The sequence below is a fragment of the Erigeron canadensis genome, chromosome 7, assembly GCF_010389155.1.
Source record: "Erigeron canadensis isolate Cc75 chromosome 7, C_canadensis_v1, whole genome shotgun sequence".
In the NCBI taxonomy this organism is placed as follows: domain Eukaryota; kingdom Viridiplantae; phylum Streptophyta; class Magnoliopsida; order Asterales; family Asteraceae; genus Erigeron; species Erigeron canadensis.
In genome coordinates, this window is record NC_057767.1 from 37,097,820 (window position 1) to 37,121,087 (window position 23,268).

Genomic DNA, 23,268 nt, shown 5'->3' on the forward strand with positions numbered 1-23,268 from the left:
TGGCTAGGGACACATCCAGGGAAGTGCTCAATATTTTCCATCCTCGCTTCCTTGGAAATGTTGAAGTGTCTAGAATAACAGCAGCTCAGAGAAAGCAGCTGACTGATACCGGTTTCTTCCATCCTACGCCGCTGACTGCACAGAATACATCCATCACATCCCCAGCAGGAAATCAATTTCAAGTCATTGATGTCTTATCAATCACTGCTGAGGGAAAAACTCAAGAGGAGGCCTTGAAAGAGCTGGACAGGATGAAAGCTGCAAAGGAAAATGAAAAGAAAAGCCTTGAATATATCAAGCAGCTGGCCCTCTTGGAGAAGGATGAAATGGATGGAGAGCAGAGAATGCTGCTAACCACTGGTGGGCCTGAAGCTCTCTACAGACAAAGGCAAACTGATGTAGAGCAGCTACTAAAAGAAAAAAGAGAAAAATTTGAAGAAGAAAAGGCCAGGTGGTTGAAAATAATGAATGATAGGAAGAGGCCAGAGAGGATTACAGCAGTCGAAGTTCACAAAGCTGCCTTGGGAACAAAAACCAATCTGAAGTTCCTAAGAGAAGGACACAGTGCCCCAACTAAGATAGAAGATGTAAAAGTGACCAACTTGGGGGCTTCAGAATGGTATGAAATTTATTCAATCATCAAGGATAAAAAGGCTGCCAGTTATGAACAACTTCAGGAGATGCTGAAAAGTTACTTTGAAAAGGCACTGAAGTTTGAAACAAAGTTCAAGGCAGACCTTCCCATGCTGAGGGCAGTCTTCGGATCTCCAGCAGCTGTATCCTCCTCAGCAGGCAGGCGTATCCCAAAAAGAAAGCGTGCTGTACAACCCCTGCTTGCTGACCTTCCTCCTATCTCTGATGATGCAGCATTAAATCTAAGGCTTCCTCCCAGGAGTTCTTTTGAAGAAGGGAAAATCCTTGAAGAACCTGCTGGCATTTTCTTCCAAAACTTCAGAAATGATCAACTCTTCTTCAGGCTAGCAGAAATTGAGCGAGCATCTACTGGTTTCCTGATCAGCATCAGAAGAAGATTCGCTAAAATGATCAGTGCTCGCCCAATAATCAGCAGGATTGATGAGGAATTAATGAAGCCAGCAAGAAGAGATGATCCAGCACTTAGAATTGCCAAGCAGGAAGATGCCTGGGAGATAGAAGCTGCTAATCTTTAAATGTCTATTTTTGTAAAAGCTCTATGCTCAACTTGTAATTCATTTCATGATATATAAAGACATCTTCAGCTCATATTCACTTTCTTATCTAAAAATAATTGTCATCCAGCAAGTCTCCTCAGCAAATAGGGGGAGATTGTTAAGTCTGGGATTCGCTGAAGGAGACTTGATAATTGACACATGTCGTCAGCAAGTCTCCTAACAATTTGTCAGCAGATGAAGAAACGTCTTCAGCGGGATGCATGCTGACCTAAGGTGATCTTGGCGGGAAATATTCAAACTACGTAAAGACAAAAAGGTCACATGGTGGTTAACTAACTGTAATTTGCCTAGAATGGTAAATGTACAGGTTGGGACCAAAACAAGAGTTCTCTCTCTCTCTTACCCGTTTTGGTATAGAAGACAATAGGCACATGATTCAAGTACGATGAGCCAATTGGAAGTCGACAACCACCATCAAGTCACAATCAAAGCAGGCTGTGTTGATTCAAGTCTTCCCCTATATAAAGCAACACAGCCACATTGTGTCAAGCGCGTCTGGCCGTCTAAAAGTGTATATCACTTGTAATTGCTTAAGTTTTTCTTATCTGTCTAAACTTAGCAATTATCCTTGTTCTTTTGTATTCGTGTAAGTCAAGTGTAAGATCAACCATGTATTCATCGTTTAATCAATGATACATATGATTATCCTTGCATTGATGTATTACAATTGAACTGAATATTGTTCTTGTTATTTACTTACCTTCTTGATTACTTTCTTTCTTGTATACTAAATTAAACATTAGAAGTGCATTCGTGGACCATCAGGGTTCATTTTAGTTAAGGAAGAATGTGCAAGATGCAGGGCAAATGGAGGTTCCTGTCGTTACAGAATCGGCTTGAACTTCACTTGTACTCATTATCTTGATGCATATCCACCAACCAAAAAGTTATCCTCGGGTGTCATTCTAGGTACATATAGTAATATTTATTCCATCTTCCTCTTGTCATAAACCATAAGTATATATATATATATGCCATGTTGTCAATGAATCTTAAGGATAAGATGAGTGGTACTACCACAGGTTGGCCGGGATACTTGCACCATGTGATGTTATGTGACATCTGGGGTTGTCGTGGGTAGCCTAGGAAAAATGATAGGAGTAGAGTTGTTTGTGGAGTGACGGAATATCCAACAAGTGGTTAAAGAGAGATACTTGGGAGAAAGAAACACACTTGGGCGAGCTAAACAAGTCGCTTAAAACACAAGTTACCAGGTTGATCGAAGTGGTGTAGCCGGCTATCTCAAGGCGGTTAGGGCGTGGGTCGTCGGGCTAACCACCCCTCTTAATTTATTCAACCTAAGGTCTACCTTTTAGTGCGTGGGGCAAAACCATGCCATGTGTATTATGATCTAAGATCATCTAGGTACATGCCATTGTTTATTATAGCCCTCCTGATATAAAATACGAACTTTCAATTCGTGTATGCCATGTATTAAAATGAAAACTAAGCATCTAATACGTATTTGTTCGTTACTAAAAAAATGACCAGCATCTAATTTACTGAAATGGAATTGAAAAACATAAAGAACAAACTTTATACGGTAAAAAAAAGTTAGAGGGTACTTTACAAACTACTAGAGGGAAAACGCGCAAAACAATAACAAAGGCGGTAGCAACCGTTGGTTGCGGTGCGAGTGGCAGTGGCGATGACAGGGGCGTTGGTGGTGGCAAATAGTGTAAGTTATTATATTATATTATATTATATAAAAGTAATTGATATAAATGGAGTAATTTAGTTATTTAAGGAGTTAAGGGATATATTTTGTATATTACGAGTAATTTATTAAGGATATTTTTGGGACGACCTTATAAGGAGTTAGGTGGAGTACTAATAAGTTAGAGATATTTTAGTTTTTTATATTATTTGTCATTAAAAGGTTAGCAGGTTTATATGTATTGTAATGGAGTATAGATTAATTAACTATAAGTGGATGTCGTAGAAAAGTTTATTGAAGCATTCCCTAACTATTTCTTGAGATAGCTCGATCTTAAGAATTAGAAAATTCGTTTAAAGAATGATACTTTTTGTTGATTATCGCTAGTATTATGACAAAAACAAAATTTAAGACATATCTCATTCTAACATTCCATTTTATATGAGAATTATTATTGATACCACAACATTTAATTATTTTATCACATCTGTAAAGTTAATACTATCATCCTCTATTTTATATTGGCTTTTGTTCAGGTGTTACCATCAGCATGGGTGTAGTTTTTCTCATCATATTTAGCTATGCATTGTACAAAGTAATCAAAAAAACAAAAGATAAGAGACGCAGAAAGAGGTTTTTCAAACGCAATGGTGGTTTGCTTCTAAAACAACAAGAAGAAGCCCATCCTTCTTTAGTTGATAAAACTATACTTTTCACATCACGTGAGCTAGATAAGGCTACTGACAACTTCAATGAGAGTAGAATTCTTGGCCGAGGAGGCCAAGGTACAGTTTATAAGGGTATGTTAGTGGATGGACGGATAGTTGCAGTAAAGAAATCAAAAATAATTGATGAAAGTCAGTTACAACAGTTCATCAATGAGGTCGTCATTCTATCACAAGTCAATCATAGGAATGTGGTTAAGCTTTTGGGATGTTGCTTAGAGACAGAAGTTCCTCTGCTCGTTTCCGAATTCGTTCCAAACGGTACTTTGTATGAATGTCTTCACAAAGAGACTTTTGAGTTTCCAATTTCTTTAAAAATGAGACTACAAATTGCTGCCGAGGTTGCAGGGGCACTTGCTTACTTGCATTCAGCAACTTCCATTCCAATTTACCATAGGGACATCAAAACCACTAATATACTTTTGGATGATAAATATAAGGCCAAAGTTTCAGATTTTGGAACTTCAAGGATGATATCAATAGATCAAACTCACTTGACTACCTTAGTCAAAGGTACATTTGGCTACCTAGATCCTGAATATTTTCGATCAAGCCAATTTACCGAGAAGAGTGATGTTTATAGCTTTGGAGTTGTTTTGGTCGAACTTTTGACTGGAGAAAAGCCAATTTCGCTAACTAGATTTGGAGAGCATAGAAGTCTGGTTATGTACTTTATGTTGGCTATGGAAGAGGGGCGTGTTATGTCTATTTTTGATGCATTGGTGATTAGAGAGGGTAGTAGGGATAAGCTCCTTTCAACAGCTAACCTCGCAATGCAATGCTTGAATATAAATGGAAAAGATAGACCAACCATGAAAGAAGTGGTTGTAGAGTTGGAAACCATACAAACATCACATATTCCATCTACTACTCAAACCATACCCATGATATACGGGGAGGAGTTATCACTACAACCATATGGTGAATCAACATCAACCTTCTTTAGTATTACTCAATGACCCAAAAGGTTTTAGTTCTCATATATGGTCATATTATCTTATGTAAATGGACTTTATGTAAGCATAAAGCCATAGTTACCAAATTTGAATGGAAAAATTGATAGTTAATTAGATATTGCGTAATCATATTATTAACGTCTTCGTTTATTGTGGTTTTCTTTTCATGTTATTGCTGTATAATATATAGATTATATTTTTAATATCTATATATGTAATAGAATGAAATGTTATGCACAACAGAACCTGTATCCAAAAACATAAGTTTCTGATGCTACCTTTTTCTATAAGAGGTAGGTTTCATAAAGAACAACTGATAAATATGGAGTTTTATTGGGGAAAAGGTATGGTTATTCTTGAGCTCTAATGTGTATATGGACCTAAAAGGAAATGTGTTTAAAGTTGTTACACATAGTACCAAATTATTATAATAACAATGTATGATTTATTTAAATTTTGGTGAATTAAAGAAAACCCACAGAAGACGAGTGAGCTCGGTCTTCAAGCGTTATGGCTTTCCAATACTATGGGATTAATAAGAGTTCATTCGGGCTGAAACACTCGGTAGGCAATAAACGTGTAAATTGTGTCCGCTAATTAGGTAAATCTTGATTATGCATGTTAAAAAGTGTATATGGTCAATAACGTTTTCCAACTATTAATTTCTCATGTTCATTGTTTGATGTAAGCTTAATGTTTCATACTAGTTGTATATGCTAATTCTCATTTTTTTTTCTACTAGATCATCCTTGTCTCATATTCTGATTTATCATAACTTAGTTGATTAAAAAAGATGGCCTTCATAGTGTAGCATGACAAGACATCAAGATTTAATTGAAAAAAAAATCAAAATGAAATTTTTATTTTATTTCTTATTAAGAAAAAATTTGATATATTTTACCCTTAAGAAGAATATTTTTTACTTTTTAAAACTTCAAGAAAAATGTTGATACCTTTGAATCTTTTGAGTCTTTGACATATAAAATCCGTAGACATACAAAAAAATTGGGCCAATTATTAAATATCAACGAGTACATTTGAGCCCAAATACACCTAAACCCCTTTCCGGTCACGGTGGCGGAAATGATATCTGTACGGCCGACAACTTGAACCTCGCTTTCATTATTTCCTTTCTACAAACAAAGGTAATAAATCAAATTGTTACACTGTATATATACATGTTTTCTTGTGTGTGTATTGTGTTTTGTAGAAAATTTTAGCAACTCTGTTTATATACATTAAATAAATACTGTAACATTATTTGATCAGGTAGCACTTAATAAAATGAATTAATCTGTTTATGTTTTCGATCAACTAGTCCATCTTCAAATATCTTATGATATTGTAGCAGTTTTTCAAGTAAATGTATAGCTCATATGATTACTGATTAAGTTTGTTGATTGGTGTCGATATCCTGTTTCTTAGTATCCGTGCAAAGTAATGTTAACGACTATTTGACTAGCTAGATTATTATGATTTTTAGCAGTTTTGAAGGAATTTTTGATATTTTAGGTGGTTTTTAAGAGTTTTAGCACTTTTGGTAGTTACCATTTCCCATTCAACTGTACAATTACATAAGTTTCAATGCTAAGAAACTCTTTCAAAGTTTAGCGTTACGCCGTTACCTGAATTGACCTGTATCTCATATTTTTTTCGAAACCTATTTTAAAAAAATTTAGACTACATGGATTAAGTGGGTCCGTAGCCCGGGCTACCCCTACCTTCAAATCTTCAATATAGTTCCACCCCGATACATGACTATGGTGTAATCTGTTGCATTTTTGTTTGGTGTTTTTTGTTAGTCCATTTAGGCAAAGCAGTAGAGTGTTTGAGGCCTTGGCTTATGAATTGTTTTGAATGCTAATGGACTTATAAAATACACTCGAGTCTTTCACTGTTCTGGACTTCCGTTTCCATGGGAATATGGGATTTCCAATTCATTCAGGCTGAAACAGTCGATACATAATCTAATTATAGTAGTTATGTTTACTCGTAAATGCTTCCTGTATCTTCTCCTACTCATTATTTCCACTTAAGTTTGTATAGCTCTAATGTTTACTACTTAAGTTTGTTGACTGGTGTCTATATCCTGTTTCCTATTTGAAAATGAGGTCTGAATTGTTAACAGGTTAGTGGTTATACAAAATGTAAAATATTAAACGCCCAGTGGCTGAACGAAAATTGCAAGTAATGTTAACAACTACATTGTTAAGATTTTTAGCAGTTTTGAAGGATTTCGATGTTTTTGACGGCTTTTAAGCGTTTTAGCACTTTTCGTAGTTAGCAATTCCTTTTCAGTTCCACAATTACATCTTTGTAAGGATTTCTATCTTAAAAGGTTTTTACACTGCCTGGATTAAGTGGGCCTGTAGCCTGGGCTGCCCATACATTCCTGGTAGTTTCCCCCCTATATGCAACGATAGTGTATTTTGTTAGTCCATCTTGGCAAAGCAGTAGAGGCGGCCTTGGATAATGAATTGTTTTGAAGAACCAAGTCATTCGGGCTGAAACTCTATCTTTCTACACTTGCACCTTCTGCTAACAGTTTATGCTGATTATTAAGCATCTGTTGATGTGAATTTTAATCTGACCTAAGTTTGATATAGTTTGTATTTATTTCTTTGTCTGCATTTTATATATGATGTTATGGTACTATTAATTGCATGCAAATATTAGATTGTTTCACACTTTACATAAGGTTTTAATGTTTTTAGCAGCTCTTTGTAAATGAATCTCTTGGCAAGAAGCCACCAAGTATACAAGAGAATTCAGACTGCTTCCATAACGGATAGTCAGACTTGACTTTTTCATCGTGGGTCAGTTTGCGAATCGTCGTTGGCTGTACATAAAGTTTGGAGTAAGTTAAACAAAGTGTTTTTATGCTCTTTCATTTTTTCTTGAATCGTCCATAGAGCGTATGTTGTGGAGTTGGGACTGGTGTTTGCCCATTATTATCTGGATGTTCAGTGTGTTTGTCTATTTTACAATAAACAAAATTCTTAAAATACAATTTCAAAGCTACCTAATTGGATCCCCCCCCCCCCCCCCCCCCTTTTCCTTTATGAAAGGGTCACCCTTTTCTGGTGGTGATTGCTGTTAGGTAGTAACTATACACACTTGTATATAGCTTCCAATACGAAAATGTTATTAAGTTATATATATATGGTGCATTATATGTTTGGGGTTCTCTTGTCAGTTCTTGGCTAAGCAGTAGAGGCCATGGCGTATGAATTGTTTCCAATGCTAATGGACTTGTACAAAGTTTCAGTCTTTCACTGTTCTGGACTTTTAAATACCATGGAAATACCAAGTCATTCGGGCCAAAACACTATTCTTACACTAGTACCTGATACCAAAGTTATATGCCGATTAAGATTCTTTTTTATTTATAAGATACTACTATCTAGAACAGTTTTATCAAGTAGAGTGTTAGTCCATCTTGGCAAAGCAGTTGAGCTATCAGGCAATGAACAGCTTTGAATGCTAATGGACTTATATCAACCACAGTCTTTAACTATTATGGCATTCCAGTTCCATGGTAATTCAAATTCATTCGGGCAGATACAGTTGTGTCACAATCTAATTATTTAGATATTTTTACTCATAAATGTCTTCCCTGTCTTCGCATACTCCTTATTTACATTGCTTGATCTAATTTTTAATTCATTTTCTTTTCACTATATTCTTGCTGTTTAATTACCTCTTCATCTTTAAAGTTATGTACTTTTTGTTCTGTATATTTGGTGACGATATTTGGTTATCTAAATGCGCTTTAAGTTTGCATGCGATGGTGGGATTCTTAGGTATAGTTGATGTTCTCAGCTGAGCTGTAGTTGAGAAGAATTGCTAAGACATCACTTGGAAGATACTGAAACCGTGTCTACAAAGAATGTAGGAGTCATTATTCTAGTGGTTAGAAAGGAAGAAGAAGCATCTTATGGTATATTTTGTTACAAATACTTTGTTATTTTGCATTGTAATGAGAAGCCAAAAACTACTTTGTTTCTTCAATCTTTAAAATAAGATCTTTGCCAAAGGGTTGTGTTCATATGAATCTTTAAAAAATGGTGAAACCCAAGGGACTAATCTAAACCCTTAAAAAAAAAAAACTTATACATGGAAGGATAATTCCGTCCATAACTTCCGATCATCTTCATCGCCGGCTGTAATCACCTCCGATTATCTTCCACCTTCATCTCCGGTCGTTGGCGTGGCGGCGACATCTCCGGCAACTTCACTGTAAAACAACGTCGTCGTTCCATCGATACTCAAACTTGATTGGCTATTGTGTTGTCGCCGTCACCGGCATCGCCGGTTTGGGAGTTGCCCTTATCCGATCTAAAGGGGTTGTGACTGGACGCATCTGGGAATGGTTTGGATTTGATGGGCGGCGATCTAAGAGATGGTGGTTGTTAGATACGCTACAGGCTCCGCCTTTGCCATCGCCGGAGCCGTCAACGGAAGAGAGAGAGAGAGACTGTGTCTTTGTTTGTGTGTTGCTGGAGTGGTAGGAGTTGTCGGAGTTGATGGTGGTGGCGGTCGGAGTTGATGGTGTTAGCCGTGGTTGCCTTGCTGTAGAAGGAGGAAAGGGGAGGAGGATGAGACAGTGTGTGTGTGTGAACGGTTGGGATTTCATGGATAGGGTCTTTTTATTAGTATAACTATTTATTAGTTGAATGATGGGATAAAGCTCCACCATTGATGGGATATAATCAATGTCCATGATTTGCTGTTTGGGTTTCAAGAAAAATTATGAATATAAATTAATATAATAAATACCATCGGCCAAAATAATAATCGAAGCGCGTAACCCGACCATCGAAAAAGAGGTAACCCGACCACCTGGTGGTCCCCACTATTAGCGGCGACGTCGCCGCAAATAGTGGGACCAGGTCACATCATCTGCAGCTGTCGTTTGACTGGATCACGTGGGTGGTGGCCCACTATTAGCGGCGACGTCGCCGCTAATAGTGGGTCCCCCCACAGTGTTTCGATATAAACAAGGCCATCTGTATTCGATATATCACTTTGCATTCGTTCCTCTTCTCCTCCTCCGAATACTACTTCTCTTCCTCCTCCTCCTCCTCCTCCTCCTCTTCCTCTGTAATTTTATTTTCTTCTCTGTAAAAGAAAAAATTGTCCAAAAAAATCATTTCTTCTCCATTCTTATAACTCACAAATCCGGCCATTTATCCCCTCACCATCGTTATCAACATTCCTACATTTTCCGGCATCCCGGAGTCCATTTTCAGGCGTAGTTTTAGCGGCGACATTTTTCCGGCGACATTTTTCCGGCGAAAGCCGTTTTTATATTTTTCCGGTTTACTGCGGCGATAGCATTTTCCGGCGACTATTATTTTGTCCGGCCAGCCTCACACTCCGTGTTTTGCTCGACATATTTATCCGCTAAACCATTTTTTGGACGAGGTATTACTCATTTACCTTTTAAATAGTTGTTTTTATATAAATATATAATAGTGTTATCAAATATTTGTTTAGTATATAAATTATTAGTTATAGAGAATAAATGTTATATATGTTTGTTAGAAAATATATGTTGAAAAAAAAAGTTAAAAAATATGTGTTAGAAAATATTAGTTATATAAATGTTATAGTTTAATGTTATATAAAATATATGTTTGTTATAGAAAATATATGTTAGGAACAAGTGTTAGTAAATATATGTTAGAAAGTATTAGTTATAGAAATGTTTGTTAGAAAATATATGTTGAAAAAAAAAGTTAGAAAATATGTGTTTGAAAATATTAGTTATATAAATGTTATAGTTTAATGTTATATAAAATATATGTTTGTTATAGAAAATATATGTTAGGAATAAGTGTTAGTAAATATATGTTAGAAAGTATTAGTTATAGAAATGTTTGTTAGAAAATATATGTTAGAAAAAAAAAGTTAGAAAATATGTGTTTGAAAATATTAGTTATATAAATGTTATAGTTAAATGTTATATAAAATATATATTTGTTATAGAAAATATATATTAGGAACAAGTGTTAGTAAATATATGTTAGAAAGTATTAGTTATAGAAATGTTTGTTAGAAAATATATGTTAGAAAAAAAAAGTTAGAAAATATGTGTTTGAAAATATTAGTTATATAAATGTTATAGTTAAATGTTATATAAAATATATATTTGTTATAGAAAATATATATTAGGAACAAATGTTAGTAAATATATGTTAGAAAGTATTAGTTATAGAAATGTTATAGTATTATAGTTAGGAAAGATTACTTATTTAAGAAAACATTTGTAGTTTTGATTATTGTTTATTATAGTTCAAAATATGATTCTTAGAAAACCCTTAATAGTATAATTGTAATTGTTAATATAGTTGTTATTAGGTTAGTATTAATGTTAAAAACGAAGGTTTGAAAAAAACTTGCAAAAAAGTGGTCATTTTAGGTATAATAATTTTGAAAAACAATTTTTTGTCCAAAATATGTTAATTTAGGTCGCACCTTTTTAATGACTTTTATGTTTCTTTATGTTTTTTTATAAATTGGGACTGCGGATGTAGGTTAAAATGGCTGCACTTCACGGCGGAGATGGTGGTAACGACCCTCCAAACTGGGGGTGGAATCCCGAATGGGGTTGTAGGCGTACGGGTGGTAAGTAAATATTAATGTATGTTGTATATAAATATATGGTACATATGTATATATTTATATATGTTATTTTATTTTGTTTTGCAGGTATTAGCACAGGGAGAGCTGCTGCTGCTAACTACGATCTGGAGCGCGAGTTTGAGAAATCGGGACGCCGAATCTCGCTTATGTTGAATAACGATCTAAGTAGGTGGCAGGCAATCGGGGACCACGCCAAGTGGTACAAGAGCTATTTGGGGACGTATGTCGCTACCGTCCCGCATAATTACGAGTCGTGGGATCAGGTCCCCCAGCCCATCAAGGATGGACTTACTGACTGGCTTATGGTATAAAACTAATTTTTGTAACTTTATAAATACGTCATTTAAAAAAAATTCTATATGCTAACTATTACTTGGTACTATTGCAGAGACGGTTCTACTTAGAACCATATCTAGGTCACCCAGAAAATCACCCGTTACGAGAGGCCGTGACTAGGATGATACGTCAGGATGCCCTGAAGATCTACAGGGATAAAAAAGCAAAATTCAAGAAGACTTGGTTCACTGACAGGGGTGGGTCCCAGAGGCTGGCAGAACTGGAGGGTCAACCTCCTTATGGGATGCCTCCACAGGTGTGGAGTTATCTACTGGGTTACTGGACCAGCGAGCCCCGGATGATTGCTGCCCAAAGAAACACGACAAATAGGCAGCAACAAAATAATTTTGTCAGTACTCACGGTCGGCAATCATACGCTCAGCGTGAATGGCGTTACGCTGTAAGTTATACGTAATTATTTATATCCACGTATGTAAACATATATCTATACACATATACACATACAAATAAATAACTTTGATTAATGTATATACAGGAAGATAATGACGGTCGACATGAGGAACCCCCCGAGTTTTACTTGCGGGCCCACACGAGACGAGATGGGTTGGTGCATGACGAAGTTAGGCCCATTTATGTAAGATGTTGCACAAATCCTGGAGAAATATTTTTTTCCTTTATATTTGTATTAACTATAACTAATTTTTAGTAATTATTAACTTAATTTTCATGTGCTACAGGAGCGGCTTGTTGATACCCACCAAAGACTTTCCCAAGTGCCCAATACACCGCCTACGCAGACATATGTGGACGCTTTAGGGACACGATCGGGACATACTCGTGTGGTTGGGCGTGTAGTTAGGGGAACACGTGGACTGAACGTCCCCCTCCCAGAGGATATAGAGCAACCCTTCCCAGCCCAGCAGTCACCGTCCTTTAACGTCAATGATATGTTCGCCCAGGGTAGCCCTTGGACCCAGTCATCATTCGAAGCCGGACCTAGCACCTCATCATCCCATGCTGGGCCTAGCACGTCACGGGCCCCCACACAGCGGTTGGGTAGTGATAGTGATAGTGATAGTGATTAAAAAAGTGATTAGTTTTTCCTTTTTTTTATTGTTTGTATTCATCGTTCATGTGAAATGTGATTTCCTTTTGTAATCTTGATTTCCGTGATAAGATCATTTAGAATATTATACAATCAATGTATGTAGAACATAAAAGTATTAAAATTTATTAAATCAAACTTGTATTGGAACAACAACTTAAATAAATAAAAAATATATACAATAAAAAAAGAATACATACAAACAACCTATATAAAACATTGAACAAATTTAATCATTTATTACAATAGGAGGGCCTGGTGGTACTCTTGGCATGTTTGCGTACAACCAATTTTGATACGCATCTTCTTGTTTTGCGTACGTTAATGCTAGTCGACGTGCAGGATCGGTTGCGTGAAATTCCCATTCCGGATTCTTGTAGGCCATTGGGTAGTCGCCTGCTAATTTCACTGCAACAAAATGGGTTTCGTTGTTTATCAGAGCAATACTTATCGGTTGTTTGAATAACAGCTGATCTAAGCCGTGATGCATCGGAAATACTGTGCGGGGGTCACGTAGGCTAACGCAGTTGACTATTATACCCAGCTTATTGGTCAGGAGGATATGGAACCACACTTTACTCATCCAATGATGTGTGGGCCGGCTTCGTCCATAATAAGATGTTCGCAGCGCCGACAACATTCGGTTGCCCTCTGTTTGCCCAAACATTTGCATGTACCCATCGAGGTCAGATTCAAACTCCGCGAGCATCTGCGTACGAACCCACTCTGCACCCATCTCCTCATGTAGCCCCAAAGCTACAGCGGTAGCTCGAAATCCACAGTTACCGTCTCCTTTGACATTTTGTGCGCCTACAACGTACGGCCTTAAGTACGATGGTATCTCACCCAGGACCCAATCGTAATTTCTGGAAAGACTGACGTTATACGGTTCCGCAACATACCCAACCCAACTGGTCGATGACTGTGCCTCTGATTCCTGTTCTGAAACCTGCGCCTGCCTTGATTCATATATGGGTGCATTTCTACATTGTGTAGGTGGTGGCCCGAAGATGTCATCTACTATGTTGGAATATGGTTGGTCATAGTTGAGCCAATAGTCTTGTGACGTATCGCCGAATCCATATAGTTTTTGTGTCACATATGGTGTATCCCCGACCCCGTAGGATTGGGACGGGTCCCCCCACGTATATATATCATCAAGACCTGGATATGGGTGCAGGTTTCCGAAAAGGTCAGGATTATCTTTGACCCATTCTGATTCAGAGTGGGATTGATCGTCGAACAATTTTCGGTTTTCGGGATAACGACATGACTGGGACGGCTCGTACGTACTGTGTCTGGCGGGATGCGCAGGTGGGGGTTTATTCAAATCCGGCACCTTGTATTCCCCAGGTCGACTGGACTTGGATTTTCGTAGCCCAGGTGGGTTGGTGTTAAGATCCGGCACCTAGACCATTAGTAAGAATCAGTTTCGTTAACTAAGGTAGTTATATATACTGTATTTATTGAATAAGACAAATTTTTTTTTAGATGTACTATATATACCTTTGGCGGCTTTTGTTTTGAGCCGACTTGTCTTCCGCGTGTGGTCTTTTGAACAAGAGGATCTTTCACTTGTGTCTTACCAGGCTTAAACATGTCTTTAATTTTTGACAACCAATGTTTCTTTTGAGCCTTGGGTTGCTGATCCAAGAATTTCGTAAGACCATCAACGACTTCATGGACATCGTCTTCTTCGTCTTCGTCTTGTACGCATGTCCACGGTGTTAAGTCAAGCTTTTTCCAAAAAGGGTCTATGACATGAGGCTGTATACGAGTCCCTGCATTTATTTTATATAAATAAGTCAGCGAAATTATGTCCTTTTGATGAAAAAATACAAGTAATAAATCGTACTAACCGCGCTGCATGTACTCGGCAATCTTACAGGCACATGGTAGCCCGCAACTCGACTGAACCTTGCACCCACATTTGTTAACCTGTCTTTTAAGGACTTTGTCTAAGCGTAAAATTTCATCAGCCATGATGTCCAAAGCTTTAAGTGAAACCTTTCCCAACAGGTCCTTCATACAGTTGTAATTATGTTTCCCCTTCCGGGTCCCGTTGCTATACCCCAGTTGGCCCCTTATTTCTGCTTCTTGACTGATCAAGACAGAATCAACACATTGGAGGATTCTAGTAAATGTGCATTTCCCCCTCAATTCTTCCTTCAATAAATGGTGCTCGGCCTCCACTCTGTTTGTGGTGTGGTTCTGGTAGTTGAGGTGTTCATCGACCCAACAGGACACAAACTGCTCTCGGTATGGGGACAACCAATTATCGGTCACGTACTTGTAGACGCCTGGAAAACCCGCAAGTTTTTCCTTTAACTCCTTCTCATTTGACTTAAACTCGTCAAAAGTCCGAGACTGATAGACTTTTTTCCACCAAAAGTTAAGCCTGTCAATGCTAACATCTTTTTTCATCCGCAACGCCGGTTCGCAGTGCTTGATTATGTTTTGCCAAATATGGTACCTACACAGCAGATGTTTCGCTTCCGGCATAACAACCTTCAAAGCTCTCATCAGCGCTAGCTCCCTGTCAGTAAGAACGACACGAACGGCAAAGCTATCAGCAAGGGTGGACCGAAGACATCGTAAAACCCATTGATAATTTGCCTCCCGCTCGTTTACGATAAACGCATACGCTAAACTGAAGGTCTTCCCTGTTGAAGTCACGCCGACGATCTCAACTAGCGGCATGTTGTAGATGTTAGTTTTGTACGTGGAGTCTATTTCAATAACCCAGGGAAATGCGCGCCATAGGGTCATTGATGTTGGATGAATGAAAAACAGGTTCTCCAAGCGTCCATTTTTGTTATTTGTCGTGAACTGGTAAAAGTACCTTTTCTCTTGCAACAGTGAAAACATAACCTGCGATTAATGACCAAGATAGAGTAAATAAGTCAATTCCAACAACGTAGTAGAATAGAATATTTAATGTTTGTACCTGCATCGGAGTACGCCCTGCTTGCCCCGACCTTCTTCTCGCTTTTAAGAAGTTCGTAATGTCTCCTTTGCGAGTCAAGTTTCCTGGAAATTCAAGTTTGAGGTTTACCAGGATCTGATGTGGGTACAAACCGCGATCCGATTGGGTACCCACAAATTCCTTTTCTTCCTCCGTCATCCGTCTGGCGTATGCATTCCCTTGCAGATTGGTAGTTGGATCATGATTGTGTCTCCAATCCTTGACAGTTAACCTCCAACCACCATCACGCCCAGGGCGGCCTATTAAAGTGAAGGGACAACCTATCTTACTGGACCGTTTGGGTGGGCCAATTAACCTTGCATCGCGCGCTCCACCGTGGTGACATATAAGTGTCACTTTATTCACCAACTCTTTTGAGTTTTTGTTCGTCCGCCGTATAACTAGAACATAACCCAAATCCATTGCTGTTCTTTGAGCCCACTCCGTTAATTCTTCAAAAGAACCGAACACCTCATCAGTTTCAAAGTCCCCAGCTTCGCATTCATATTCACCGTCTGCATCAGGTTGCTCAAACACATTATCCGGCACTTCAATACGTACGTTTTCTGGGTCTGCCCAAATATCCTCCAAACTATCCATCTGAAACAATTCAAGTAAACATCAACCTCATTAACTATTAATGGTGTCGATACTCTATATATATATATATATATATATATTTACATCTATACTCAATATATATATATATTTAAACAAAACGCTTGAAAAAGAAAGATACACAATACCATCAACTACAAAAACTGTTAAAATATATATCTTTAACCGCTTGAAACAATACGCTTGAAAGAATATATATCTATACTGAAGAAATTTTTTTCAGAAACTTATATTGTTTCAATATCGTTCCGTAGTACTATATATAGTACCTAAAAATATGGGCTAACATTATTTTTATCCAATGAAAGTATGGCAAATTTACATTACCAAGGTCGACAAAGCATGGATGCATGTACTACATTACTGACTAAGATATTGTTGCTGAACCCGAGGTGCCACGTCACCGCATTTGCGGCGACGTCGCCGTTAATGTGGTGCTAACATTATTTTTATCCAATGAAAGTATGGCAAATTTACATTACCAAGGTCGACAAAGCATGGATGCATGTACTACAGTTACTGACTAAGATAGTGTCGCTGAAAACGAGGTGCCACGTCACCGCATTAGCGGCGACGTCGCCGCAAATGCGGTGACGTGGCACCTCGTTTTCAGCGACACTATCTTAGTCAGTAACTGTGATGTCAGCTAGGCGGGACCCACTATTAGCGGCGACGTCGCCGCTAATAACCTGGTCGGGTTGACCGTTGACCTGGTGGTGTTACCCAATGCCATAATAATATCCAAATCACGTGTAAATGTGTGTGTGTGTTTTTTTTTATCTGTGTAGCTTGCATTGTCCTGATGCAATGAATTAATGTTGTAACTTGTTTTCGAGTCCGTTTGAACTACCCAAGCAAACTTTCAGCTGTTTCTCGAACCGACTTTTGTGATGAGAAAATGGAATTCAAATTGCAAAAACGATTCAGTCCTTACTACTCGTACATAGTAAACAAACATAGAATAGAACATAAAATAAAAAAGTTATAGCCCTTATTGCCTTGGTGGATTTTACAAGTGATTCACATGCTCATTAATATAGTTCTGCACTTGGTTCTCTATTGGATGGAGATGGTCTAAAATTAAAAGCACTTGGGTTTCTAACTTTAGAAGATTTTCATCCATCTCTATCAGGTACTTACCGTTTGTGATTATTTTCTATGACTAATGTCTTTGCAGATTGCTTGTTTATAATTAAATTCTTTATTGAGTTCATTGATTTGATCATTGAGCTATCTTCTTTCATCCACAGAGCATGCAACCATTGGTTCATAAATAACCGGTTAGTGAAAGACTTCTTCATGTAAGTAACTCAACCTGATAGGTGTGGTTTCCGCTGCTACTTCTGATCAGAAAATACTATTAACAAGATTCAAAATATTCATGTTGGCATAATTTTTCATCTTCATTCTCCATAAGCCAAAATCATCATGTAAATTAAATTTCTGTGCATCGGATTTAGGTGTCAGTCATTTGAAATTCAATCACAACTAATGTTTTGATACCAGTTTTTTGTTGTTGTTGATGCTATTCTTAAATGGAGAAATAAAACAAAAAAATTAGCCCAATTAAAAAGAAAACAAAGCAAATATTTGTGCTCCCTTGTAGAATTTTTTTTTTAAGGTGAATTTCGCTGGAAACTTCATGTCGCAATTCGATAGCGGGAGGTTTAGCATACGTTGTCTTAACCGGGTTTCCGTTAGAGAGCTCTCTCGAAGTAAAAATGCCTATTTCAAATATCCGATGGTGGAAAAACCTCATACTAATCTGTCCGAATGCACATGTCCCTTTAATTATACCCAAGTCAAGCCTTTATAAAATAACTTAATTCCTATGTCCTTTTCAAAGCTTAAACATAAAACCTCATAAAAAAGAGATGTCAACCATTTAGCTAAAGTTCAAGTACCTCGTTTGTAGAACTTGATTGTATGAAACCTAACAAAGTTAAAATTGAGCCAATATTCAGTTTTGGGATTGACCACCGCTCAACCCAAATAATACGTACGTCCCTATTATTTAATCCAATCGTAGAAAAAAGCAACGTGAATTTTGAGTTTGGACGACTTTTGGGTCTACTGGCAATATCCGATTACTTTCCTTTATCCGATCATAGTATGTACGTGACATCTATTTGTCTATAAATAAAAAAATAGTTATGCTATTTTCAAACATCCACACCGATCATATTACACAAATATAATTCCATTCTCTTAGTACATTTTTACTATCATTTTTCTGGAAGTAGCGCGCAGTACTATTAATTGTTTATTATTGTTTGTTAACAAATACTATATATGATGAGGTTATCATCTACTAAAGCTAATTACGATTTGCTTATCAGCATCATGCTTTTATTAATAACAATGGTACTAACATCAAGTGCAAGAAATCAGCCGCACATGGCCAAGCAAGGTTGCAGTGAAAGGTGTGGGAAGGTGAGGATCCCATTCCCATTTGGCATCGGTGCAGATTGTGCACTGAACGAATGGTACGCTATTTATTGTGTTAACTCGTCGAAACCATATCTATCAGCTGCTGCACTCAACCAGCTTGAAGTCGTGAGAATTGATATGGAAAGTCATACAGTCACTGTGAACACGCCAACATTAATCTCTGGTTGCCCATACCGGCCGCCGCCAGCAGGTCTGATGAATAGCCTTAGTCGTCTTCAACGGATAAAGAGTGTCGATCTTTATAAGACCCCCTTCCAGTTTTCCCAATATCGAAATAAACTAGTGGTTGAGGGCTGTGGCAATGCTGTCATCTCCTCGCCCAACGGGACCTTCCTGACCGGGTGTTCCACCATTTGCCGGAACTTTAGTAGTAGTACATCATCAGCAGTTGGAAGAAGAGTAGTAAAGAAAAATAATAATTACTGCTTTGGTACCACTTGTTGCGAAACAAAAACGTTGAACAATCCAGCAGTAAGTGATTTTAACATTAAACTAACGTCATACACAGTGGAGCTGGAAACAGATGGTGATAGATCATCATCATGTGGGTCTGCCTTCTTTGTGGATGAAGAGTTGTATATTGAGGGAAAGTTTTCAAACGGGGTTGTTGTTCCGGTAACACTTGAGTGGACTCTTACTGAGTGTGACTTCCAACAAATAACTTGTTGTGATCTCGGTGATGACGACCGTTATCTCATTGGATATTCGAAAAACGGAGTGCTTATGGCTGATGGTACTTATAATGCTTCATTGGATTGTAAACGCTCATCGCAACTTGAAGGAAACATTTATTTAGGAGATGGATGCGCTGGTATGTATTATATGTTATACACGTGCTATATTTTGTTATATGTATGAATGTACCTATATACTCGCATATGTTTTTTATGCTGTTTTAACATGAAGAAACTTTCTGTTACGTGCTTTAATATAGTTAAGGAAGAGTGCTTAAGATGCATGGATACTGGAGGTTACTGTCGATACGGCTTCAAATTGAACTTCACTTGTATTCCTAGTGTTCATCATGCAAATCCACAGTTATCCAAGGGTGTCATTCTAGGTACACCAAACTCCCTCTCGTCAAACTAATATTAATAACTAGTAAACTATATCCTTATTGCCTTTTGTATATATGGATTAGATTAGAGAATCTTTACTTTATGGAACATTAGATTAGGGACTCTTTATTTTAGGGACCATTAACATACACATATGTGTAAGTCATGTGTAAGTCGTGGTGGCGGTGGTCGCCGTCACCGGAGGATCATGGTGGTGATCAGAGATGGTGGTGGTTGTATAACTTACACATGTGTAAGTATAATATAAGTTGTACTTATACATGTGTAAGTCATGGTGGCGCTGATCACCGTCACCGGAGGATCATGGTGGTTGTCAAAGATAATGGTGGTGGTGGTGGTGGTCAGAGATGATGAAAAATGAATGATTGAGAAGCGTCCCTAATGGTCCCTAAAATAAGGAGTCCCTAATTTAACTTTTCTCTATATATATGTATGTATACTAGCATGGTACCCGCGCGTTGCGGCAGGATACCATGGTAAAGCCGAGTTATGTCGTGATTAACAAATAAAAATAAACGTGGACAATCAATTAAAGAATAGCATACGATAGATAACGCAGATGCAACAACGGCCAGTGTTAATATAAAAATAGTAAGAATTAAAAAATCTCCAACAAATATATGTACGCAATCTACAATTTAGATGTAAAATTAAATATGTATTAGAAAACTCATTTAGAAACCAGATCCTTGTTTCAGTAACATGACCAACTCAGCTCAACATAATGTGGACGAATAATTTCACTGGAAAAATAAATCAAAATTCACATTAGTTAATCGAAACGAAACAACTATGAGATAGTTAAAAAAACAATAGTCAAACTTAGCGTATGAATCAATAGTTACCATAACTATGAATCATAGTCAAACTTAATGTATTCGGTCGTTTATTTTATGTTTGATAGGATTTTTGAATGTTTGAAATTATGTAATTGATGTCATGATAACAATAAATCAATACTGGGAATACTAATCTATACTACCTATTAATAGATAATTAGTATTAATAGTTACCATAAGTTGGAATACTAATCTATATTACCTATTAATAGATATAAACAATTAGTATTAATTCTTTGACTAAATTTGGGACGTGTATTAAATAATTAGTTTGACTATGTGCACTAATTTGGGACGTGTATTAATTCTTTGACTAAATCATCGTAGTAGAAGATGGGGCGTTTGTTACGTTGAGGTCATAATAGACTTTTTCTCTGTAACTTTTAACAGAAGGTTATAATTTTTTCGAAAATATTAAATACAGTCCTAAGGGCTGTATTTAATGTGTATAAAAAAACTTGTACCTTCCATGTTAAAAGTCCGCCCCCTGATTTTCATGGTAAATGTACAAACAATTTATGCACCTTAAACACAGCCCTAAGGGCTGTATTTAGCAAACCCCTAATTTTTTTGGGTAGTACAGATTTATATTGAAAAGTTATTATAGGAAGCCAAAAATTATAGTACTTTCAAAATCAAACTCAATTACTGATTATTTTTTACTAGATCATCATTTTTTAATTGGGTTTTAAGTTATTTAGGTGAATTTTGGATTTTACAATTGAGTATAGAAATAGATTATAATCCGTTATATAATTGTCTGAAGTCATATATAGATTTTATGATCACATGTATATGAATAATGTTATGAGTATATAAGTCAATCATATGTATACAAATATTTTATAAATAAGTATTTTTATGATATCGGTAGTAATCAAATGTATATAGATAATAATATAAACATTTGTGAATAATTATATAGTCATATGAACATGTGTAAGCAATTAAACAAAGTTTCTACCATTAATTTAGAGAGAAATATGTTTTAGGTTGATAGTTGCTAAAATGATGAAAAAAAGAAAGTTGTGACTCAATCTTATTCTAAATTTTTAATCTATTTTGCTTCAGGTGTTAGTATTAGCATGGGTGTAGTTTTTCTTTTCATAACTTGCTATGCATTGTACAAACTAATCAAAAAAACAAAGGACAAAAGACGAAGAAAGAGGTTTTTCAAACGCAATGGTGGTTTGCTTCTAAAGCAACAAGAAGAATCTCATCCATCTATTGTTGATAAAACTATACTTTTCACATCACATGAATTAGAGAAGGCTACTAACAACTTCAATGAGGATAGAATTCTTGGCAAAGGAGGCCAAGGTACAGTTTTTAAAGGTATGTTAGTTGATGGAAGGATTGTGGCGGTGAAGAAATCAAAAATAGTTGATGAAAGCCAATTAGAGCAGTTCATCAATGAGGTCGTCATTCTTTCACAAGTAAATCATAGGAATGTGGTTAAGCTACTAGGATGTTGCTTAGAGACAGATGTTCCTCTTCTAGTTTCTGAGTTCATTCCGAATGGTACCTTGTACAAACATCTTCATGACGAGATTCTTGAGTTTCCAATTTCTTTAAACATGAGATTACAAATAGCTGTCGATGTTGCAGGGGCACTTGCTTACTTGCATTCAGCAACTTCTATTCCAATATACCACAGGGACATCAAAACCACTAATATACTTTTAGATGATAAATATAGGGCCAAAGTTTCAGATTTTGGAACTTCAAGGTTTGTATCAATAGATCAAACTCATCTGACAACCTTAGTTAAAGGTACGTTTGGCTACCTAGATCCAGAATATTTCCGATCTAGCCAATTTACTGACAAGAGTGACGTTTATAGCTTTGGAGTTGTTTTGGTTGAACTTTTAACGGGAGAAAGGCCAATTTCGTTAACTAGATTTGGAGAACACAAAAGTCTAGTTATGTATTTCATGCTGGCTATGGAACAAGGGCGTGTTATGTCTATTTTTGATGCGGCGGTGATTAGAGGGGGTACTAGGGATGAACTTCTTACGACAGCTAACCTTGCAATGCGATGCCTCGATCCAAATGGAATAAACAGGCCAACAATGAAAGAAGTAGCTACGGAGTTGGAAACCATACGAACTTCATGCAGTCAATCTACAATTCAAACCAACATCATACCCATGATATATGGGGAGGAATTATCACTGGAACCAAGTGGTGTATCAACATCAACAAGTTTTGATGATACTATGATAACGTCAATCAGTCAATGATGTAAAAGGTTTTAATTATTATATATTATTATATAGATGCATAGTATGTATTTGGACTTTATGTACATAGATCTATTGTATATTGTGAAATATGTACATAGCATGTAATTGGACTTTATGTAAACATAAGTCAATCAAAATTACCAACTTTGAATGGAGAAATATTCCGTAATCATTATTCCAATGTATTTGTATATTAGGGCACTCCTAATGCCTCCGTCTCTCATCCGTCCGTCCCTATTCGAGTAGGTGTGACTCGTCCACGACACGTCCGTCCCCACAAAAACATAACTCGTTCCTTTAGTCCCTCTAACGACCAGATTCTTATTTTTCAAAAAATTTACACTTTGGTCCCTATTTATTATCTATATATACGTACCATTTACTTTCTTATTTTCGACATATTAATACACTCTTCTAAACAAAAATCCCACATCTATATATCTAAAATCATTATGACTTTACCAATTTCAT

General features: G+C 36.9%; 2 protein-coding genes and 1 long non-coding RNA gene across 4 annotated transcripts; all 3 read left to right on the forward strand.

The window, feature by feature from the left end:
* The first annotated feature begins 1,994 nt into the window (after positions 1-1,994).
* Positions 1,995-4,711, forward strand: LOC122606752 (wall-associated receptor kinase-like 2). The gene is made up of 2 exons (XM_043779610.1): positions 1,995-2,120; positions 3,405-4,711. The coding sequence occupies exon 2, from the start codon at positions 3,419-3,421 to the stop codon at positions 4,550-4,552; it is 1,134 nt and encodes a 377-aa protein (XP_043635545.1). The 5' UTR covers positions 1,995-2,120; positions 3,405-3,418; the 3' UTR covers positions 4,553-4,711.
* An 803-nt stretch (positions 4,712-5,514) lies between these two features.
* On the forward strand, positions 5,515-8,501 carry LOC122606753. 2 transcript variants are annotated; one of them, XR_006324991.1, is made up of 3 exons: positions 5,515-5,694; positions 7,264-7,406; positions 8,353-8,501. It is a non-coding gene; the product is annotated as an uncharacterized LOC122606753 (long non-coding RNA). The 2 variants fall into 2 exon arrangements; XR_006324990.1 differs by having other exon boundaries at positions 7,267-7,406.
* Positions 8,502-18,373: 9,872 nt separating this feature from the next.
* Positions 18,374-22,794, forward strand: LOC122609466 (wall-associated receptor kinase-like 6). Its single transcript, XM_043782512.1, has 4 exons — positions 18,374-19,444; positions 19,568-19,712; positions 19,982-20,052; positions 21,623-22,794. Exons 1-4 carry the CDS (start codon positions 18,475-18,477, stop codon positions 22,792-22,794), a joined length of 2,358 nt encoding a protein of 785 aa, XP_043638447.1. The 5' UTR covers positions 18,374-18,474.
* The last annotated feature ends 474 nt before the right edge of the window (positions 22,795-23,268 follow it).